General features: G+C 48.1%; 2 protein-coding genes across 4 annotated transcripts; both read left to right on the forward strand.

Annotated features, from left to right (window-relative positions):
- The first annotated feature begins 1,139 nt into the window (after positions 1-1,139).
- Positions 1,140-23,327, forward strand: Dpp3 (dipeptidyl peptidase 3). 3 transcript variants are annotated; one of them, XM_005008395.4, is made up of 18 exons: positions 1,140-1,256; positions 2,346-2,620; positions 4,446-4,535; positions 5,207-5,344; positions 5,871-5,945; positions 6,592-6,685; positions 9,686-9,816; positions 9,903-10,033; positions 10,109-10,167; positions 11,039-11,233; positions 11,437-11,549; positions 11,850-11,942; positions 13,261-13,323; positions 13,401-13,525; positions 13,619-13,739; positions 15,186-15,365; positions 20,534-20,696; positions 22,764-23,327. In XM_005008395.4, exons 1-18 carry the CDS (start codon positions 1,202-1,204, stop codon positions 22,934-22,936), a joined length of 2,274 nt encoding a protein of 757 aa, XP_005008452.2. In that variant the 5' UTR covers positions 1,140-1,201; the 3' UTR covers positions 22,937-23,327. The 3 variants fall into 3 exon arrangements, with proteins under 3 accessions (XP_005008452.2, XP_063083639.1, XP_063083638.1); XM_063227569.1 differs by lacking the exon at positions 1,140-1,256 and adding an exon at positions 1,566-1,588; XM_063227568.1 differs by lacking the exon at positions 1,140-1,256 and adding an exon at positions 1,617-1,782.
- On the forward strand, positions 18,134-20,526 carry LOC106027336 (small ribosomal subunit protein eS27-like; the record flags this gene model as incomplete). The annotated part of the gene is made up of 1 exon (XM_013150951.2): positions 18,134-20,526. A coding segment is annotated over one exon (327 nt), but the record flags the coding sequence as incomplete, so codon positions are not given.
- Positions 23,328-23,535: the final 208 nt, after the last annotated feature.

Here is a 23,535-nt window from a genome sequence, read left to right on the forward strand (position 1 = left end):
AGGCACAGAAAAGGTCACATTCCTAAGGGCACAGATCCATTTCTTGAACTCTCACAATGACAGCCATCATCAGAGCCAACTACTAGTAGCACTGTTTTGTGGAGGAGGGCCATGGGCACTTCTATGAATGAGAAACAGGTATGGCAAGGACAGCGTGGATGTTTTAGTTCCCACACACACCCACTACCACCACATATACCCCTGGGGACAATTATGCCCTGCCAGCAGTCACTGAGGCCTACAATATTTCGGAATGGATTCCGTTTTCCTGTAACCAGTGAAGCCAAGACAGACAGTGACAGTGACTCCCATAAGGTCAAACAGGCAGTAGGTGACAGAAACGAGATCTGCTCCTCTAAGCGACCTGGCTCTACCTTGAATCTGACCAGCCTCTCGAGATGATTCCCATTCTGCCAGTGCCCAGCAGCCAGTACTTCCACATACCGTACCCAGCAGCTTCCAAGTTGTGGGCGCGGAATTTAGGATCACCTCCACCCCGGGCTGCCTTTCAGGGGACCCAGGGGACTTTCTCATGTATCCAATACCTGGCAAGTACCAAGAAGCCACCAGCTCCTCTTTACCCTCGCCCTTGCGTGCCCGGGAAATTGAGGCTTGGAAATGTTTAGCGGCTGCCGCCACGCCCCCTGACAAATCCCTGGCAGCTCAGTGAAGCCCTCGGAGCGTTCCTCTGCGTCCCGGTCCCAGTGCGGGTGGGAACATCTCGGCTCCGCGGCAGCCTGCTTGTCCATAGCCTCGATTCCAGCACTTAGAGTGCAGAATCGCCACCCAGACCCCAGAGCCACGTTGCTTCCGTTGTGCAGGTTCCCACCTGCAAAGCTGAGTTCTGGGACGCGAGAGTGAAACTCTCAAAAGCTGAGTTCTGGCTGTAGTGTGGGGAAGTCACGAGTACTCTGTCCATGACATCCACGCCAGCCTCGTCCGGGCTCAGGGACCTCGTCAGTCTCATCTGCCTGGACCAGGACGCGGCCTCTGCGCCGAGGCGCTGGGCCCAGCGCAATCATAACCCGAGGACAAAAGGCCAAGGCCATTGGGACCTAGCCGCACCACCCGTAGCGCTTGGGGGTTGGGAGCCGGCGGGTGGGAGGAGCTCGATTTCGGAAATCTATTGGCTGGAGTCACCGCCCATCTGGGTCCTGGTGACAGGCAATTGGCCGGCGGGGGCGGGGCTTGCGGAACTCCAATGAATGGGATAGCGGAAGCAGGAAGTGAGTTTGCGAACCGAGCTGGAGCTGCAGGTGAGGCGAGGCGCCCGCGGTTCAGGGTCACAGAGTGTCATTTTCAGGGAATTAGAGCGAGGTTAAGCCGAGCGCAAGATCATTCCTTTTCTGTGCACTCTCCAGCAACCTTTTCACATCTCTCTCGGCCCCGAAATGCAGGAGCGATGAGGACAGCAAGGAGTTAACATCTCTTTCGGAACCCGGGGGAATTGTGCTATTGGGGCGGAGCTTCGGGAGGCGGGGCGGGGGAGGGGGGGAGACTGGACATTCCTTTTCGGTCAGGGAGGGAGGCGTGAAGAATGCTGTGGGTTGAGAGAACCCCAGGTCCTAACGGGACTTTGAGAACTTTGGTAAGTTATCCAGCCAAATCTCAGTTTCCCTGTCTGTAGAATGGGTTTTGGGTTTCTGTGGCTCCACTGGCCGAACACGAGGAAAAGGCAAGGAGAATGGAGACTGAAGAAAAGGTAGTTTGAAGGATGAGAATGCGACAGATGACTGGAACCCCTAAGGGAAGAAAAGAGCACAAGAAAGATCCTTTCTGCAGGTGGGGGCATGCTGTCTACCGCTGACCTTATTTAATTTGCATACCCGCCTGTGAAGGTTGGGGAGATGATCATCATTTTTACAGAGAGAAGAAGAGAGATACAGACAAGTAAAGCAAATTGCTTGGTTTTGGGAAATCTGGTACCAGGTCAAGGTTGGAACCTTGCTGCCCTCTCCATTGTGTGATTAGCCATGACTACTTGCCCTATGGCCTTAAGTTTCCCTATCTGTAGTACTGGGTTACTGGATTTGAGAGGGCCAAATATGACCCACTAGTGTACTTTGTAATTTTGTTTTTTTGATACCGGGGATCAAATTCATGACCTTGCACTTGCCAGGCAGGTGCTTATGCCGCTGAGCTGTCTCCAACCCATACTTTGTAATCTTTTTGGTGAGTTGCCTAGCCTTTTTTGGGTCTCAACATATCTGGTGAATAGATGCCACAGTTCTCCTTTCCTCTGGGACTTTTGGAAGGATGAAATGGGCCATGGGAGTTAGAGCCAGTTGTCTAGCTGGTGCATGCTAAGTGATGGTCGTGATGATGATGACGATGATTCCCCACAGGGCCCATGGCGGATACCCAGTACATCTTACCCAATGACATTGGTGTGTCTAGCCTGGATTGCCGTGAGGCCTTTCGTCTGCTGTCACCCACAGAACGTCTTTATGCTCACCACCTGTCACGGGCCGCCTGGTATGGAGGACTGGCTGTGCTGCTGCAGACCTCCCCTGAGGCCCCTTACATCTATGCTTTACTCAGCCGCCTCTTCCGTGCCCAGGACCCTGACCAACTGCGCCAACATGCCCTAGCTGAGGGCCTCACGGAGGAGGAGTTTCAGGTCAGTTTGCTCTGGCCAACACTCATTTCCTGAGTGGCTTCTATGTGTGAGAGACCAGGATGCAAGGGTACCAGTCTCTCTTTGGAGTAAGTGAAGAATTAGACCAAAGGTTATAAACTCAGTTACCTCCTCTCCCAGAGGTCCAGTCTTTGCCTGTAAAATATGAACGTAGGTTTTCTGTACCTCTTAGCTTTGTAATGACGTACTTAAAATAGTGCCTTCTTCAAGATAAAAAGTGGCTGTGGTGATTGTGACATATTCAGAGAAGTCGTAGGAGGACTAGGTAGGAATGATGCGGGAGGCTTGAGTCCTGATTTGGTTCTCGACCACACTGCATGACCCTGGGAAGAATGTACAATGTTCTGCCTATCTCTTGGCTTTTGTCTCCTGGTTTTTATTGTGCATCTGTCAGCCAGTTAATACATGAATTCTTAGTGCATTGTGAAAGTGGAAAAGACACAAAGACTGTCCCTTTCCAGGGGTGACCACTGTGGCTGGTGTGGTATATAATTCTTCATTCCCCCATCTATTACGTACCTATCCTTGTACATGCAATATGTCAAGTCCTTATTTTTCTCTTGTACATAAATGAGCTCATGCTCCCTGTGTTCTTCCCTGTCCTGCTTATTTCACTGAGACCGTGTCTGTAGAGCACTTCCATAGGGTACATATTAAGCCACCTCCTCCTTTTTTATTGGCTGTGAAACATCACAGCCATGTATACTGTAATCAGTTTAGTCTTTTTAAAACATTAGGTTTTTCTTACAGTGTTAGAGTGAGCATACTTATGCACATGTGTGTGTAAGATCTATTTCTAGAAGTAGAATTGCTGGATTGAAGCTCTGTATAGTATTTACAGTGAACTGATTTTGTTAAATTATCTTCTAAAAAACTTTACTAATTGATATTCTCACTAAGAATGTATGAGAATATGGCCTGATTTTCTATATTTGTAATAAAGAGATTGAATTGCTTATCTCTGAGATGAGGTACTATTTCTTCTACCTCTTTTGAACTTTGGATAATCACTTAATTTCAGGCCTTGGTCTACTTAGTAAATTTCTGTGGAAATTTCTGTGGAAATGCTTATAAATTGGAAGGTGCTACACCTTTCTTTTCTTTTCTTTTCTCTTCTTTTCTTTTTTTTTTTTTTTTGAGAGAGGCTCTCTCTAAGCTGGCCTGGAACTTACTACGTATCCCGGGCTGATCTCGAACTTGTGGTGCTGATGGTGTTGACCAACTTGAGCCTTATGCGCATCCTTTTAGCCAGGGAAGGTGATTTCTCTGATTGGTCAACCCACCCTATATGCCTGTCCATGGAGAGCCCCTCCATGGCCCCCAAAAAGAAACACTGAGGTCTTCATATCAGAAGAAGGAAGATAGATTTGGAGATAGGAAAAGCCATACCATAGATGGATGATTAAGGCTCCCTGGCTCTAATATTTGATCTTTCTGATGCCAGCTGCTGGTGGCTGAGATAAGGCTTCCTAGAGAAGGAGGTCAGGTTGGCACAGCAGTTCTGAAAGGAAGTACAAGCCACAGGTGGCCGAGAGAGTATTGGGGGTATGGGAACAGAAATGGTTGTACAGATGAGTGTGTTTACAAATTGTTGAGACCAGTTTGGCTGGACAACAAGGGTGTGAAAATCAGTTTGTGAAAGTAACTTCAGGTGTGACCAGGGCCTCCCAGGACCCAGGTCCTGCCCTGAGATTTCTCAGCTTCATGCATACTAGTTCTGCCTAGCATTCTTGTCCCAGGTGGAGCCTTCCCTGGAGTGGGGGAAACTGTGCTTGCCAAGTGTCTAATGATGCCACTTCCCCCTCAGGCATTCCTGGTCTATGCTGCAGGGGTCTACTCCAACATGGGCAACTACAAGTCCTTTGGTGACACCAAGTTTATTCCCAATCTGCCCAAGGTGAGCTGAGGGAGAGATGGGGAAGATGGGGAGCAAGGTCCAGGGGGATGGGAGTGAGAAAGGCAGCAGAAGGACCCCCAGCAGTGTCAGGTGTGCTGAACAGAGCCGTGGCCCTGTCTCTGCCACACTGACTTCGGAGGTCACTCAGCCTCACCAGGTTTTGCGGACTCACAGGTAAAGGAATAGTGAAGCCCTTCTAGACCATGCTGATCTGAGGGTCAAGCAGGGCAGTGTGTGGCACATGAATTGTTAGGGAGTATAAGGAAGGAAGCAGTTAGTTATCCCTGGTACACCTGGGAGATCTATGTATCATCTGAGTTTGTGCTGGCCTGACAACAATTGTAGACATAGAGACAGAGCCACCCTACCCATTAGATCCCTTATCCCTCCTAAGGACCATGGGGCTTGAGCCTGGCAGGGCAGGGGGAGGGGGAGCTCATGTACTAAGGCTTCTCAGACTGCACTGCCAGCACGGATTGCCTGTAATGTCAAAATGCAGCATCTGATTGGCAGGGTCTGAAGTTTGACACTTCTTAGACCCTACCAGTGCCACTGGTCCCTGGGCCACATCTTGTGTTCTTAGAGCATGGCTGAGAGACTTGGGAGCAAAGGAAGCTCTGGAGGGCAGGTTTGGGGAGGGGGCTGGGCCAATGGCTTCTATACTCCTGCAGGAAAAGCTGGAACGGGTGATCCTGGGCAGCGAGGCCATGCAGCAGCACCCAGAAGAAGTCAGGAGCCTCTGGCAGGCGTGTGGAGAGCTTATGTTCTCTCTGGAGCCCAGACTTCGGCACCTTGGGCTGGGGAAAGAGGTGAGGCCCTCAAGTGCTTGGAGAGAGGGTGTCTCCGCAGGCGCCCTGCTATGGAGGGGAGGGCAGCTGATGAGAAAACAGTGAGCTCTGCCTCCCACTCTTGAAGCAGAGAGGCTCTCTATCATGGGCCTCAGTTTCATTACCTGTAAAATGTGAAGCAAGCATTGGGGATGGTTTTGGAACTTCCCAGGATGCTGTGTGCAGGAGGGAGAAAGGAGGAGAAAAGAGTGGAGGAGTAGGGGGCACTAAGGAAGGGATACGAGGAAGGAGGGTGCCCAGGCTTCCCCCTGATTGTAGAAGCTGCTTGCACTACATTTGGGGAGGCCATGGCAAGCCTTAGGGGCTTAGTCTTGGGCCCAAGGTGAGTATTTTATAGCTTTCTCCCATGAACAGAGAAGGAGGGGTGGGGGCTGCTGGGCAGAGATGCAGAAAGCCTAGGAAGGGATCCGCCTGCCTCCTCTGCAGATGTTCCTAGCCCCTGATCTCAGCAACTACTCTTTTCTATCTCCTGTCTCTTTCCTGACAGGGAATCACCACTTACTTCTCTGGGGATTGCACCATGGAAGATGCCAAACTGGCCCAAGACTTTCTGGACTCTCAGGTTTTGGGACTGGGGATTCAGGGCGGTTGTCCTCAGGGTGGTTGTCAGGGTGGTCTCCTTGTGGTTGTCATGGGCTGCTGACACCTGCCCATGAGTCTCAGCTTGTGCCCAGAGACATGGGCATATTGGGTCTTTAAGGTGGAGAAGACTTTGGGGATTCTATGTCTACAATTGTTGTCAGCCCAGCACAAACTCAGATGATACATAGATCTCCCAGGTGTACCAGGGACAGAGCCTCCCTACCCATCAGATTATGGGGCCCGATAACAGCCAGACAGGCAGGATGAGCAGAACATCAGAGCTACACTTCCAAGCTAGAGCTCTGGAGCCTGTGTGCCTCTCAGCTGCTCACCAGCTGTGTGGCCCTGATGCGTGTCTATGAAATGGTTCCTGCCTCAGGTAGCCCTGGGTTGACTGAGGTCATGCAGCGCCTGGTATCACTGAGTTCATACTTGTGAGTTAGTGCTCAGCATACAAAGCGGGGCAGAGCAGTCAGCCCCAGCCACCCACCCCTGCTCCCTGCTCAGTCAGCTTGGGAAATTCTTAGAGACCCTTGTCTGCTCTGCCAAACTACTGCCCCTTCTCCCATGCCCCTGTCCTCTCCAGACCTCACTCTCCTCTAAAATCCTCCCCTGGTCTTTTCTAGAACCTCAGTGCCTACAACACGCGTCTCTTCAAGGAAGTGGACGAGGAAGGGAAGCCCTGCTACGAGGTGCGGCTGGCTTCTGTACTCAGTGCAGGTGGGTCAGCCCTGCTCTTCCTCCCAGCATCTCCCACAGATTGGCCACTCTGGTGGCCTGGCTCTCCCAGCTCTCCCAAGAGCTTCTGCATAAAGCCTGGGAGTGGCTGTAGTCTCCATTTTTGGGTCTTCTGTTATCTGTAACCCAGTCCTCACAGATGGACAGGATGAGTCTCTGATTGCCCTCTGGTCTCAAGACCTCCCTGGAGCCAGGGGACAAGCTCAGCCCCTCCCAAACCTTGTGGACAGGGGTGGTAGTATTGGGGAATATGCGGTGAGGGCAGAGGGACTCAGTATGGATGGAAAATCCTCTTTACCTGCCCACATCCTCCCAAGCCCTGGCTGGCCTTGTATCTTTTTTTTTGAGACAAGAGTTTTGCTATGTAGCGCAGGCTGGCTTCAAACTCCAGGAATCGTCCTGTTTTAGCCTTCCAAGTGCTAGGATTACAAACGTACCACCACACCCAACCTGGTCTTAACATTTTTACAGCCCCAGACTTTGTGCTCCAACTGTGCCACATAGCTTTAGTTTCCATGTCTTCTTTCCAGGCTTTCACACAACCTCTGACCCCTTTCTATCCAGAACCTCTCTCCACCTCCATGTTTAGTATTCATACAGCCACCTCCTCATCCCCAGGCCAGATGACAGAGTCATCTTTACTGTGCCCTTTCCCTGTCTTCTGCACCACCCCTCTCTGTTCCCGTCAGCACACACAGCAGTTTCCCAGGCATTTCTGTTTTCCCCACTTGCCTGTGAACCTCCCTTGAGGAGGGACTGGCTGTTTTCTTTCATCCTTGTCTCCCTAGTGCCAGGCATATAGTAGGCATTGAGGAACCTGACATGGAGCACATGAGGATGTTGGGAGCTGTTCCCTAGGAGGAGGGAGGAGCGAGTCACAGCAGGGTGGTGGGGAAGCTTTGGGACCAGCAAACAATTTGGTTTGACCAGGGAAGAGAAGGATACAGGTCCGAGGACTCCCACTGGAGTAGAAACAGCCTATATTTATGATATAAGATCCAGATAGGACAGTGGTAAAGCATTTGCATAGTAGTCCCAAGGTCTGAATTCCAAGCACTGTAAGGGAAAAAAGAAAAAAAAGCATGACTCCAAAACCAGCCTGCCTAAGTGTATCACTTAGCTATGGCTGTGTGATATCACCAAAACGTAGGCGTACAAACCACCTTTTACGTTCTGTAGCTCATAGCCTCTATGGGTCAGGAGTTGGATGGAACACATAGCGGGAACAACTGGTGGTTGACTGACACTGTCTGAACTGTGGCTGGAAAGACCAGGTGGAGAGGACTGGAGTCAGCCTAAGGTTTCGATGTAGATAGTAGCCATAAGCTGTGACCTCATCTGGAAGTGTCCACCAAAATAGCTCATGTAGTGTCTTTACATTGCTTGTAGTTCTTAATTGTATGAATAAGTGTCCCTAGAGAGCCACACAATGTCACTCCTGCCATTGTCTCAAGCCTTGGGTCAATCATGACTCAGAAATAGTGAAGGGAAATTGCCAGAAGTCAGTCATTCATTAGTGCATTTTAGTTTATGTTTATATTTAGTTGAGTTTTTGCAGTACTAGGGATTAAATCCAAGGTCTTATCTTTGCCCTGGGCTATCTCCTCAACTATATATATATATATATTTTTTTTTTTCGTTTGCTTTTGTTTTTGTTTTTTTGGTATCATGCGTCAAACTCACGACCTCACGCTTGTCAGGCAGGCACTTATGCTGCTAAGCTAAATCCCTAGCCCTTCAACTATGTTTTAAGAATTTTTAAATTTCAGACAAGATCTCACCACATTACCTGGATTGGGCTCAAACTTCAATCCTCCTTCCTTAACCTCCAAGAATGCTGGGATTACGGAAGTGTGCCACTACATCTGACTCCATTTGTTTTGATTAATTCATTATAATTTCTTTTGGGGATTGGGAATTGAACTCAGGACTTCGCACTTGCCAGGCAGGTGCTTATGCCTCTGAACTATATCCCCGGCCCTCATTATAATGTTATAATTGTTCAACTTTTGATTAGTTATTGCTTTATCCCTTGCAGTACCTAATTTATAAACTAAACTTTTTTCATAGGTCTGTATACATGGGAAAAAATGTAGTAGACACAGGGTTCAGCACTATCCTTGGTTTCAAATATCTGCTGGGGGTCTTGGGATATATCACCGGTGGATAAGAGGGGGCAGCTGTGTGTTTTGTTGATTGGAGACAGCAAGCAGAATATAGCAGTGTGTTGCATCCCATTACTTCTGTGTAACAACTTACCATAAATTTAGTGACTAAAACTCATATAGTTCTGGAGGTCCAGAGTATAAATTCAAGGTGGCAGCTGAGCTGTGCTTCTACCGGAGCCTTCAGGGTAATGTTTGCTTGCCTTTTCCAGCTTCTTGAAGGCTGTCTGCATTCCTTAGCTGCTGGCCCCTTTCTCCTTTCATCACGGCTTTTTCTGAGAGCAGAGCTTCTACTCCTTAGTTATCCAATTGTCTATGGATAAAGACTCTGATGACTGCTTTTGGGATAGGTGTTGTTGTTTTTAAAGTACAACCTACTGTACTGAGTGTGAATGCCTCCTCTGCCTCTTGCTATCCATGTAACCTTAGAAAACAAATTTACTAGCTGGGCATGGTGGCACACACCTATAATCCCAGCACTCATCACTTAAGTTCCAGGACAGACTGGGCTATATGGTAAGGCCCTGTCTCAACAAACAAACAAACAAACTTAGCCTTTAACTGCCTTATTTTCCCCATCTGTAAAAATAAGATATAATAATTTTCCCCTCCTGCCAGGGTTGGTATGAGGTTTGAATGAGTTAACACGTAAAATACTCGGAATGTTTTCTTGGGTAATTTTTTGGAAACGAGTATTTATGTTAATTTCTGTGAACAGCGGGAAGCCATTGAGATCTTAGAGTAGAAGTGGCATAGTGGGGAGCCCGCTAAGATGCCTGACACTGGCCTTTTCCCTGAGCCAGCCCTCTTTCCTCAGACACCGCTTCAGTCTCTGAGGTGACGTCCAAGCTGAAGAGCTACGAATTTCAAGGGAACCATTTCCGGGTGACACGGGGCGACTATGCTCCCATCCTCCAGAAGGTGGTAGAGCACCTGGAGAAAGCCAAGGTGGGACTGGCTGAGGGCTGTGGGCTCAATGGCTCAGGAATAGGAAAGTGTCGCAAGACTGACAAACCCTGTTCACCCCGTCCCAGACATATGCAGCCAACAGCCACCAGGAACAGATGCTGGCCCAGTACGTGGAGAGCTTCACCCAGGGCTCCATTGAGGCCCACAAGAAGGGCTCCCGCTTCTGGATCCAAGACAAAGGCCCCATCGTGGAGAGGTGAGGTGCTGTACTAGCCTTTGCCTGCCACCCCTGCTGTCTGCCCTCCTCCATCTGTGCCCTCTTCTTCCCCAGTTACATCGGGTTCATCGAGAGCTACCGTGATCCCTTTGGTTCCCGAGGAGAGTTCGAAGGTACCTTCTGGGGATGGGGGAGGTCAGGGCAGAATCACTTTTCCCCAGGTCCTTGTCCACACTCCAAGTGTCCCCTATAGTAATAACCATAACAACAGCCATGGAAAATAAACATTACTTATCCCATCCCAGGCATTGATCCACAAAGCTGTCTATACTCCCCTTATCGACTTGTTTAGATGCTACCATCCTTTGAAGACTTATCTGTTAGTGGAGCCCTGAGCCCAGGAGCCCCATGAGGCTTCGAATCCTTTGGTAGGCTGGTCCTGGGCAGGACATAAGCTCTAGGAAGACACAGGAACATTGTAAGCCCAGCTTTGCCCATCCCTGGTTCCTTGACCTTGAGCCAAATGATCCCATATCTGAGCACCACAGGGTCACACATGCAGACTGCTGCACTGGGTGGCTAGACCAGACAGCATCACAGTGAACCCGACTCGGCAGCTGTCATCCCAGGCTGGTGGCAGGCTGCCTTGCCCCCTGGCCCACAGGATCCACCTGCCCAAGGCAGGACCTTCAGCCTGAGGATTCAGGCTTGGCTTTCCCTACGTTCATCTTCCCAGGGCCAGACAGAGAGCTGCCATAGCCAGGGATTAGCCCAGGAGGAAGGAGGCACTGGCAGCTCATGCATCTGGGCTTTGTATCCAGGCCTAAGGGCTTGAGGGGCACAAGAGTTCCCATACCCACAACTCTGCTGCCTGGGACCTGATCCTGCAGGCCTAGGCGTGGGTCACTGTTGTCTCTATCTGTCAGCTCAGGGCCACTGCACACAGCAGGCGTTTAATACACATGGAATGGCTGGCGAGGGTGAATAGGGTGGTGTAGGGTCCCTCCTGGACCTGGCCAAGCCACAGCCCCCACTTCCCTGCAGGCTTTGTGGCCATGGTGAATAAGGCCATGAGCGCAAAGTTTGAGCGGCTGGTAGCAAGTGCAGAACAGCTGCTGAAGGAACTGCCCTGGCCCCCGGCCTTCGAGAAGGATAAGTTCCTCACCCCGGACTTCACCTCCCTGGATGTCCTCACCTTCGCGGGCTCTGGCATCCCTGCTGGCATCAACATCCCCAACTGTGAGTTTCCTCAGTATCCCCTAAACCCTCTGGAACCACCTGCCAACACATCCCATGACAGTGAACCTGACTGGGCAGCCATCATCCCAGGCTGGTAGCAGACTACTCTGCTCCATTCGCCCTCCTACCCTGCTCCTCCTGCTGTCTGTGATCTTTAACCTTTGACCTTTGCCCCTCTGGTCCTCTCCTGCTTTCTCTTCCAGATGACGACCTGAGGCAGACAGAAGGCTTTAAGAATGTGTCACTGGGGAATGTGTTGGCAGTTGCCTATGCCACTCAGCGGGAGAAGCTGACATTCCTGGAGGAGGAGGACAAGGTGGGCACTGGCCTCAGTGGATCTGGGAAGGCTGACAGCCCAGAGCTGGGGCAAAAACAGAGCGTAGCTCCTGTCTTGGCCACTTCCCAGCTGTGTGATCATGTGCCACTATGGACCTGTGTTTCCTCAGTGATCACACGGGGAGGCCATTCCTCCTTCCCAGGTCTTTGCAAGGGTTACTTGGGCTATGTGCCCACCTGGCATGGACACCATGATGGGCCTCTGCCTAGGACATAGAGGCCACGAGGAATAGATGGCTGCAGAAGGACAGCTGTCAGCACTCTCCTCTTGTCTTGGTAGGACCTGTATACCCGCTGGAAGGGACCCTCCTTTGATGTGCAGGTGGGGCTTCATGAGCTACTGGGCCATGGCAGCGGCAAGCTCTTTGCACAGGTGAGATGCACAGAGCCAGCTCAGGGCCACGTGAAAATAAGGAAAATAAGGCAAAAACAAACAAGACAGCCAGGAGACTAAGGAAGCTTGAGGGCCCCCAGCATGGAGCCACACAGATGAGATGACGAGGAGCTGGGCAGGGCCAGGAGAGACAGTGTGGTTCTGGGATGGGCCTGCTCTGTAGGTGGGTAGCTTCGCTGGATGGAGCAGGGCAGAGTTGAGTGAGCCTGGGAAGTCAGGAGCATGTGGAGAGCTGATGGGGTCCTGTTGAGGCTTTATCCAAATCATGGCATCGGACAAGTTGGCTCCTGTCACCAAGCCTCTGTCAGGCCATTCATGCTACAGGGTTCCTGACCCTTCCATATGGGCTGTTGGGAGGAATAAAAATGAAAGTAGAGGGGCTGGGGAAATAGCTCACCGGCATAGTGCTTGCCTGATAAATTCGAGGTCCTGAGTTTGATTCCGAGTACCAAAACACCCAAAAAATAATAATGGGGATAGGTACCTTGCACACAGTAGTTCTCTCAGCAAACCCGTGTGTTAAGAGACAGTGTATACTGGGCGTGGTGGCTCATGCCTGTAATCTCAGCATTCGGGAGGCTGAGGCAGGAGGATCGTTATGAGTTCCAGACCAGACTGGGCTACAAAGTGAGTTCAAGGCCAGCCTGAACTACATAGAGACCCTGTCTCAAAAAGACCAAAAAAAAAAAAAAGAGTGTATACACAAGTTACATGCCCCAATTCCAGTTGAGGGATATCATCAAGCTCAGGCTCCCCATCTATGAATTGGGTAACAACAGAGCCTTCCTTGGAGGACTTGGGTGGACAAAGTGAAGATGAAACAGACAGTGCCTAAAAGATCCTTGCCCTGAGATAGGAGATAGTGGGGATGGTGCTGGGGCCTCCTGCAGCAGCGTGGGAGAGGGCCAGGAAGTGTGTGGGGAGAAGCACCTGGGCTCCCTGGTGCTCTCATTGGAGCATCTGTGATTAGGGTCTACGATCTCACGTCTAGGCCTTCACACAAAAGCTCTCCCCTGTCTGGCCCCATTTTCCCCCTTTGCAGTAGGGAGAGTGGCTAATGCCTCCATTCCTGGAAATCCAGATTCTATGTGTAGGGATGGGTACCTATACCCCCAAGGCTCTGAGGAGGCAGTGGTATCCCAGGCCTCAGGATGGTGGGCAACAGCACAGCAATGGGCCTGCTGCTTCTGCAATCCATGCCCTGCTCCATACTTGCCTTTCTTAGCCACTCCTTGGCCTAGGGCTCAGGGCTCTTCTCCTTTACTGGGCCCATGTTCATGATGACCTCTTCCTGCAGGATGAGAAAGGAGTGTTCAACTTTGACCCCGAGACAGTGATCAACCCGGAGACTGGAGAGCAGGTGGGGTAGCTTGCCTGGAGCCCCGGTATCGAGTGTGTGGATGGAGTGAAATCTGATTCCTCTGTCTCCCCTCCCAGATTCAGAGCTGGTACCGGAGTGGGGAGACATGGGACAGCAAGTTCAGCACCATTGCTTCGAGTTATGAAGAGTGCCGGGCTGAGAGTGTGGGCCTCTACCTCTGCCTCAACCCCCAAGTGCTGGAGTAGGAGCAGGAGGCCTGGAGGGGTGGGGGCAGGGGACCACCCAGGAGGGCAGAGCCCTCATCATCCCTCCCACCTGCCCCTCTCTCCCCCAGGATCTTTGGCTTTGAGGGGGCTGATGCAGAAGACGTGATCTACGTGAACTGGCTCAACATGGTTCGGGCAGGGCTGCTGGCTCTTGAATTCTACACCCCAGAGGCCTCCAACTGGCGACAGGTAGGGCTGGGTAGAGCCTGCAGGAGGCAGGAGGGATTCTGGGTGCTGAGATGGGACAGCTGTGTTTCTAAAGCAGGTGAAATAGTTTAATCTCAGACTCCACTGCTAGTGCAACAAGTCAGGTCCCTGCTATGAGTGCAACCCTGTCCTGGACTGAAATGAGAGCAGTAATCTCTCCCTGGCCACCCTTTGGGGTGAATCAGATCAGGGTGTCACTTGAACAGGTCATGAACAGGTCACATACCACGTATCACCGTGTTCATAGTGCTTATCACCTCATTTCAGTTAACTGTTGCTCCCCGCTTCACCCCCAGAAGGTACACATTGTTATTATCCTCACTTTAGAGATAAGATAATTGAGACAAAGGGATTAATTAACTCCTCGGTAAGGCAGAGCCAGCATTCAAATCTGCAGAGTCTGCCTCCAGAGCCACTGAGCTTGGCCACTGAGTTACTGTACTTTGGAAATAGGGTAAACAAATATTTTTTTACATAAGTATGGTTTGTGACATCAAAACAATATATATTTTAGCCAGGTGTGTTGAGTACTCGCCTCTAACACCCACCCTGGGAAGCTGAGGCAAAAGAATCACAAGTTCAAGCCCAGCCTGAGCAAATGAGCAAGAACCTGTCTCAAAATTTAAAAAATGTCTAGGGGACGGGGGGCGGAGCTCAGTGTAAAGATCCTGGTTTCATTTCCCATTACTCATGGAAAAAACAACCTCAAAAAACAACCGTGCACTCAAAAGAAAAGAATACATATGATAGTTTCTAAAAACTTAGGTCTGTGTCCTGGCTCTTCCTTTACCATGTCTGTGACTCTAAGCAAGTACTTCACTTCTCTGGGCCTTTTATGTGTCATCTGCAAAATGCACAGTCACATTGTTGAGCACCAACAAGACTGAAGAAGGGAACTGGCCATGGTGACACATACTGGAATCGCAGCTGCTCTGGAGGTTGAGGCAAAGAACCATAAGTTTGAACCCAACCTGGGCAACTTAGCAAGACCCTATCTCAAAAAACAAAAAAAGAACCAAAATGAAGCTCAGTGGTAAACATGCACCTAGTATGTGTGAAGCCCTACATTCAGTCCTCAGTACCATACATACCAAAAAAAAAAAAAAGATTAGAGAAGAGAAAGACCTGAGTCTTGGTATTGAAGGCCTTTGGGTGCAGCTGCTGTCTGGAGCAGTGGAAGTGTGCAGGGTGACATGGGGAAAAACCAACGTACCTGGAAATGGCCTTCCTATTCTCCAGAGCAGCCTGACCTCCCTGTGAGCAGAGGTGGGAGGAACGATTTCAATGGCAAGAACTAGGCAGAAAAGAACCCACAGAGTGGAGAATACCCAGCAATAATGACTAGCACTGAGCATATACAATATTTCAGACCACGGGACAAGCACAGGATGCTGGTTGTAAATGACTCCTTTCTCCCTTGCCTGGCAGGCACACATGCAGGCCCGGTTTGTGATCCTGAGGGTCCTGCTAGAGGCTGGTGAGGGACTCGTAACAGTCACCCCCACCACAGGCTCCGATGGGCGCCCAGATGCTCGAGTCCGCCTTGACCGCAACAAGATCCGGTCGGTGGGCAGGCCCGCCCTGGAGCGGTTCCTACGGAGGCTCCAGGTAAGTAAAGGTCTTGATCCTTGGGCTCCCCCAATGTCTGCCCCATCGCCCATCCTATATTAACACATGCTTGCTCAGCAAGTGCTTAAGGCAAGTATTTTCGAAGTGCTGGGTACTGAGTTTCTCAGGTAATAGTGAGGGAAGGTAGACAGTAAACATGCAAACAATAGATGAATAAGCAACCTTCATAGTACCTGCTTATAATCTCTGCACTTGGGAGGCTAAAAAAGTTGCTTGGACAATTTAGAGAGGCCCTGCCTCAATATAAAAATTAAAAAGGGCCGGGATATAACTCAGTGTGAAGGCCTTGGGTTTAAACCTTAGTACTGTTAAAAAAAAAAAAGGGAAGATACCTTCAGATCATGGCAAAAATTATACAGACAGTCAGATACAATGGTCAGTGAGACTGGAAAATGAAGGGCCAGCTCTGCCTCTATGATCAAAGTGTGCCTCCTGAACCAGCAGTGCCACATCACCTAGAAGCAGATCTAATCCCAGCATTCGGGAGGCTGAGGCAGGAGGATCATTGTGAGTTCGGGACCAGCCTGGGCTACAAAGTGAGCTCAAGGCCAGCCTGAACTGCATAACGAGACCCTGTCTCAAAAAGACAAAAGACAAAAAAAAAATGCAGATTTTTGAGCTCCACCCCAGGTTTCCAGAATCAGAATCTCAGAGGGCTGGGAGCCAGAATTTGCATGTCTGCCAGCCTTTTAGGGATTCTAGTGCTTACCAGAGTTTAACCACTAAGAAGCTGCTCTTTTTGTACAATTCCTTCCACAAAACCACAGTCCTGTTGGTCCTATACAAATTCCAGCCTTTAATTCATAAATCATAAATTTATGATTTATGGTACACAATTTTTAAAATCATGAGTCACAGTATCTTTTTGTGATTTTCCTCCTATTTCCAGAAAGGACTTAAGGCATTTTCTTTTTTTTGGTCGTTTTCCTTTTTATCGGTACCGGGGATCAAGGATTTAAGGCATTTTCTATAAAAGACATATGTTTATCCCTTAAAGTAAAATAAAATTAGAAATTAGCAGCCAGGAATATAACCCTGTAGTGAATGCATGCTTAGCCTGTGAACCCCTGCTTTTAATCCTTAAGATCACCTAAAAACAATTAGACATTAAAATATCACTAGATGTCAAAACATAATGTCATGCCCGGGGTATGCATTTAGCTCAGTGGCACAAGGCCTGCCTGACAAGTGTAAGGTCCTGAGCTCTATTCCCAGTGCCAAAACAACAACAACACAGTGGTGGCAAACGTATTTAGTAGTTAATAGAAATGGGTTGATTACAGGAGAGATGATAACAGGTAAAACTGGGCTAGAGCATATGGGAACTCCTGTACTCTCTTTGCAACTTTTCTGTATATCTAAAATTATTCTAAGGTAAAATTGTTAATAATATAACCCAGAAGGTTATCTGTAGATGAACAAACAAACCAAAAAAAGAGGAATAAAATTCCCAAATCATTAGGTCTGCTAACCACTAGCCCAGACTGAATTGCATCTTAGCATGCAGAGCTTTCTGGCTGCCTCTTCTAGGGTCTTCTGGGCCCCTCAGTCTCTGTCCAGCATAGTTTTCAGTCTCCTGAGGAATAATTTTAGGGAAGTTACAGAGTATGGAATTGTTGGGTCAGGAATTTAGCTCAGTGGCACAAGCGCCTGCTTGGCAAGTGCAAGGTTGGGAGTTCAGTCCCTAGCACCAAAAAAAAAAGGGATTGTTTTGGGTGTGGCTATTTGTGTATTAGCTCCCAGCAACTGCTAGGAACACGACAATGGAACAGCAAGTAGGGAAAAACTTCATCCCCAAGGGTCCCAAAACACAGCCACATTTTTGGCCCACCTTGTGTTATAAAAGTTGGCAAAGTTTGGGTATCAGTCTCTATTTCTGACTTCATAGAAGGTCTGACAACACTAGCCTGGATTCCCGGGGACTGTCTGGAACTGAATAGCAGCCAGCGTTATGTATTGAACATGTATAGTCTTTTCTTGTCATTATTACTTAATGTAGTTTATGATATACACATTATCTTTATTATTATAAGTAACCTATAGAGTAAAATGCACTGGAACATGTGTGTTGGTTATATTCAAATATCTTATGTGAGGTCCTTGAGCATGCACAGATCTTGGGATCTGCAGAGGATGCTGGAAACAGTGCCCCAGAGACTGTGCCTGCCTGAGTCACTTGTCTGAGTCACATCACAGTGTATCTGGCTCCCGTTGTCAGCTGAGTTGCCAGATTTCTTTTTGAACTCCTAGAGTCTGAAAAGAGTATGAATTTAGCACCTCGTGGGTATTAAATACTATCAAAAGGAAAAGTCATTCTATCTCTGAATCCAAGAAGGATTCTTATCTGGATGGAGCCCTAAGTCCAGGTCCTACTTTACCATTTGCGCATGGGCACGACAAACAAGGATGAGACCCACAAAATATTAGATCTTTGGGAAACAACGAAGTAGAGCTATTTGAAATAAACTAGGTAATCACTGAAATTTGATAAATAACCACTGAAATTTTAAAGGGCAGGTTAACTAGTAGACAGGATGAACAGGTTTTTTGGTTTGTTTTTGAGACAGTCTCACTAGGTAGTTCAGGCTGTCCTTGAACTCACTGTGTAGCCTAGGCTGGCCTCATACTCACTGAGTTCCTCCTGCCTCAGCCTCCTGAGTGCTGGGATTACAGTCAGGCATCATCATGCCCAACTCTACACAGGTTTCATATTCAGCTGATAATAAAAGAAATTATACAGCCTGTAACAGCATTCTGGCAGTGATGACCTCCGCACATACCATGCCTCTCGCAAAGATTACCTTCGTCCCTCTCCAGAAGTGGAGAAGAGGAAACACAAGACACTCCTGGTGCAGAGCCCCGATCCCTACTTCATTGATGTGAAATGCCCAAAATGCTGTAAAATGACCACGGTCTCCAACCATGCACAAACGGTCATTTTGTGTGTTGGCTGCTCCAGTGTCCTTTGCCAGCCTACAGGAAGGAAAGCAAGGTTTATAGAAGGAAGCTCCTTCAGGAGGAAGCAGCACCAAACACCTGGAAGCAAGATGAGTAGGAAACCATTCCACACATAAATATACTCTGGGTTAAATAAATAACAGAGAAAAAAAAAACACAAAAAAATTCTGTAGAGGTGAGGAGGGAGGAAAGTGTGAGAAGGTCCAATGTATGACTAACTAAAGCTCCAAAAGAAAAAGATAGAAAAATGGTAGGAAAGGGTATATGAGGACGGCCATTGGCTGAGAATATTCTAGAACTGATTATAGACTCCAAGCAAGTGCAAAACCCAAGAAGAATAAGAGGAACCACTACCTAAAAAGATCATAGAGTAACACCAAAGGCTGACGACAGAAAGTGCCAGAAGCAGCCATAGAATAAAGACATTGCCTATAAAGGGATCATAATTAGACTGCGAACTGACGAGAACACAGAGTGTGCCAGACAACAGTGAAATGATACCTGCAAGGTGCTGAGGGTAAATAGCTGCCAGTACCCTGTGAACTGAACTTTAACAACGGGAGCGGATAGGCTGGGGGTGCAGCCCGGTGGTGAAGATCCTGGGGTCCATTCCCAGCAACAGAAGAGGCAGGAGCAGGAGAGAGGATGAAAGCCTTTTTTGGTGTTTTCAGTTTTTTTATTTCATTAGTTTAGCTGCTTACATTGTGGTGTTGTTATTTTTTAAACAGGGTCTCACTGTGCAGTTCAGGCAAGCCTTGAACTCACTATGTAGCTCAGATTGGCCTCAAACTCATGGCAATGCTCCTGCATCAGCCTCCCAAGTGCTGGATTATAGGCATGTGACATTAAAGACATTTTTTACACAGATAGGACCAGTTTGCCATTAACAAACACTCAGTAACAGAACCTCTACAGGATGTGATTTAAGACGTAAATCCATTCACCAGACATACCAGGATGTTCAGAGCAGCATTTAATAGCAAAAGACACAGATTAGGTCTGTGGATGTGACACACTGATAGAGCTTATATTTAGCATGCAGGAAGCCTGGGGTTCAATCCCCAACACCACTTACGCACAGAACCAAAAGAAACATAGATTATACATCAACAGTAGAAAAGTTGTGGTATCTTTATGAATGGATAACAGTGTTAAGGAGGAACTAGCATGGATGAATCTAAAACATAATTCAAGCAAAAAGGGCAAATCACTATACAGTTCCAAAGAGGCAATGTTAGAAATGGCAATGTATGCTTGTAATCCTAGCATTTCGGGAGACACAGGCAGAGAATCTCAAGTTTGAGCCCTGCATGGGCAACTTAGTGATTTTACAATACTCTGTTAAAAAATAAAAAGGAAGCTGGGGATTTAGCTCAGCGGCATAAGCGTCTGCCTTGCAAGCAGACGGTTGTGAGTTCGTTCCCCGGTACCAATAAAAATGAAAAAGACAAAAAAAAAAAATAAATAAATAAAAAGGAAAAAAAAGTTTAAAAAGGAACTAGGGTATAGCTCAGTGTAAATTCAGGCCCTGGATTCAGTACTACCACCAAAAAAAAAAGACAAAAATTTAAAATATTAGATGATACAGAATGAAACTCTGCAAGGAAATTGAACAGAATTGAGAACAGTGATTCATTCCGATGGGGACACCACACTTAGACTAACTCTTACTTGGGCTGCTGAAAGCCTGAGTGGGTGTCTTTCATTACCTTTCATGACAAACATTATTTTTTGTGCGTATGACTTGTTTTTTGTTTTTTTTGTCTTTTTCCTTATCGGTACTGGAGATCGAACTCATGACTGCCTGCTTGCAAGCTTATGCCGCTAAGTTGAATCCCCAGCCCCTGACCTGTTTTTTTAAAAAGAGGGTGATGTGGTGCCCACTTCATCTACACGTCAAATGAGAAATCTTCACTTCAGTTCAGCACATTTATAGCGAGCTAAGCACTTGGTCTGCACTTCCCCCTCATTCAGCACAGTCTGCCTTAGCCACCCAAGTGCTGGGATTAGAAGTGTGCACCGCCATGCCCAGCTGGAGGAGCCCCCTTGACATGATCTTCACCTCTTAGTAGTATCACATTAGCTTCTAAGTCTACATACCTGAATCTTGAAGGAGACAGTGAGCCATGGCCCCTGGCAGAGCGCTGCAGATACAAGGTAGGTGCTTACTCCTGCCTCTGTTCCTCCAGGTAATGAAATCCACAGGGGACGTGGCTGGAGGACGGGCCCTGTATGAAGGGTACGCAGCGGTCACTGACGCACCTCCCGAGTGCTTCCTGACCCTCAGGGACACAGTGCTGCTGCGCAAGGAATCCCGGAAGCTCATTGTACAACCCAACACTCGCCTGGAAGGTAATGGGGTAAGGGGGTTGATGGGGACCATGCAGGGCCTTTGGAGCACAAAGGATGCACTTGGACAAAAAAACCTCAGTATCTACCACCACCACCACCGGGCTGTGCCGGTTGTCGGCAGCAGGCTGGAAGGAGGCCAACAGAGCAGGGGTCCATAGTGACCAGGCCAGAAACTAGACAACCATGGCTGTCAGTCACCCTGCTATGAGGTCAGGTCAGGCAGTGTCCTATGGCTCAGCAGGCTACGTGGAACTCAAGGGAATTTTGGACTCTGCTATCAGCCCAGCATCCCTGTCCTTTCTCAGGTGACAGGTTCATTTCCAGAAGCTTGAATCAGGCCGTACAGTACTTCTACCTTGTGTGCCTTCCATTTCTCCAGCCCACTGAGCTCTCGCCACTCCTGTAACCTTTGGACATGCTGTTCCCTCTGCTTGGCATAAGCATCTCCCAGATTGTATCTGTCTGGTCCTTCTTGTCATTCAGGTCTCTGTTAAATTGTTCTTCCAAAAAAAAAAAAAAAAAAAAAAATTGTTCTTCCAGAGAATCGTGTCCGCAAACAACTCTAAGCCGGCTCCACATTTTGTTTCTCCTTGGTGCAGCACAGCAGAGGTGGAAAGGTGCTAGCATAAAGTGCTTCCCATTAACTCTTGCTCTGTTCTTCAGTTTTCACTTGGCTATTCTCTTGCCTGTCTTGTCTCCATGAGAGCAGGAACAGCATACCCAGGAACCCATACCAGGAACAATATATCCTGCCACAGTACAGGGCCCATCACGCAACAGCTGCTACATGTAGTCAAATGAGTGTGTGAAGAAATCTTGGCAGCTCCATGGAGAATACCATCATAGCTTTGATATGTCCAGGCCTATATGAGCCTGTGGGGGGTTAAGAGGTATAAATGGAACCCAGGCCTTGCCCTTGAGTCGTTCCCAGCCCTGTTAGAAATGATGTGACATGGAGATATAATCATACACAGGAACTACCAATGAGACCCAAAGATGCTAACAGTGCTCTAGATGCTTAGAAAAAAGAAGGTTCCATCTACCCTAGAAGATCTAAGTAGGAAGTGACGATTAAGCTAGACCTGAAAAGAGAAAGTGGGATTTTCAAAGTGCTGATGATGATAGCTAATTTTTGAGGACTTCCAAATAACAGATATTTGGTAAAACATTTTCCATAATTATCTCCCAACAATCAGTTATCCCCATTTTTCATCTGGAAACAGAGATACAAAAGGGATGCATATAAGCTCTAAGAGCTTTAAGGTAATAAAGCTAGAAAGGGACAGAGTCAAGACTTGAATTTGAGCCATACGAACCCAAAGTCTGTGCTCTTAACTACAGTACACCTTACAGTGCCATGAAACATCAGGTGCTGTGAAAGGGTAGAGCAGTTGAAGTGTGACAGAGGGAAACATGTCCCATGCATACTCAAGTGACTCTCAGGTCAGGCCCCTTTAACAGGTGAATAATCAGGCTCAAAAGTGATGCTGCTGGTAGCAGCTAGCATTTGTTCAGCCCTCAGGTAGTGGATTGGTGTGTGTGATCACCATAGTTCTTTGAGAGAGATACTGGGCTCACTCCTACTTTATAGCTGAAGAAAATGTCTCATAGATACCAAGGAACTTGCCCAAGTTAGACAGAAAAGAAGCAGTTACTGGGCTGTTAAGTTCCAGGAGGCCAAGGACTGTATCTGTTTGACTACTTCTTAGGTGAAACAAGATACAAATCTTTGGGGGCTGGGGATTTAGCTCAGCGGCATAAGCGCCTGCCTTGCAAACAGGCAGTCGTGAGTTCGATCCCTGGTACTGATAAAAAGGAAAAAGACAAAAAAAAAAAAAAAGATACAAATCTTTATGTTAGTGAGAGCCAGACAGGGCGGGGAGTGGACTGGGTTTGCAGTAGTTAACTTAGTACTCCCTTATAATATTTCCTTCCTCACAGAATGATTGTACGGATTAAGATAATTACCCTAAATAGTGAACAGTTTGGGACATGAAAGCTCAGAACCAGTTGCTCCTGTGATCAATCATTATGATTTAACTTACCTGTTTGCTTTCCACAACTCAGGCTCAGAAGTGCAGCTTCTTGAGTATGAGGCCTCTGCAGCTGGACTCATCAGATCCTTCTCTGAGCGCTTCCCAGACGATGGGCCTGAGTTGGAGGCGGTTCTCACCCAGCTGGCCACTGCTGATGCCAGATTCTGGAAGAGCCCCAATGAGGCCCTGTCTGGCCAACCTTGAAGACTTTGTGCGGCTCTTCCCTGTACTCCATCCAACTAGGGCTGTGTCTGGCCCTCCATTTTTTAATTGGGGGTAGGGAAGGGGCAGAGCTGGGACTTTGGTGCTACCTCAGCAGAGGGTGGTTACATTTAACCTTTCCATTTGTTGACACTTTCTGATTTACCAAGTGCTTCCCTTCTGTTATTTGATCTGTACTGCCTTCTGTGGAATGGACAGTACAAGGCTCTTTATCTGGTCTCCCAGATGAGAAAATGGCTGTTCTGAGAAGTGATTGATCTAGATCAGGGAGGTGATATGTGGTAGAGCTGGGGCTCAGATGTTCTCACCAAATCCAGTGCTCTTCATGTATGACTTTTATAACTAGAAAAATAAATATTAAAAACAACCACCATCTTTGCAATATACATGATTCCTTTCTTTTACTGTCTGTAGGGCAATGGGATCAAGGCCTGGGGAGGGGTTTAAGAGACATATTTTGCCAACACCAACTTCCCCATCCACAACAGGATTTCTGCATAACAGCACAATTTTTGCAACCCTCCTTTGTTGCTTTTTTTTTTTTAAAGTTTCACTATGGGATTCAGGCTGGCCTTGAACTC

The sequence above is a fragment of the Cavia porcellus genome, unplaced genomic scaffold (genome assembly GCF_034190915.1).
Source record: "Cavia porcellus strain 051 isolate PalLab524CR breed Dunkin Hartley unplaced genomic scaffold, mCavPor4.1 scaffold_17, whole genome shotgun sequence".
Taxonomy (NCBI): Eukaryota; Metazoa; Chordata; class Mammalia; order Rodentia; family Caviidae; genus Cavia; species Cavia porcellus.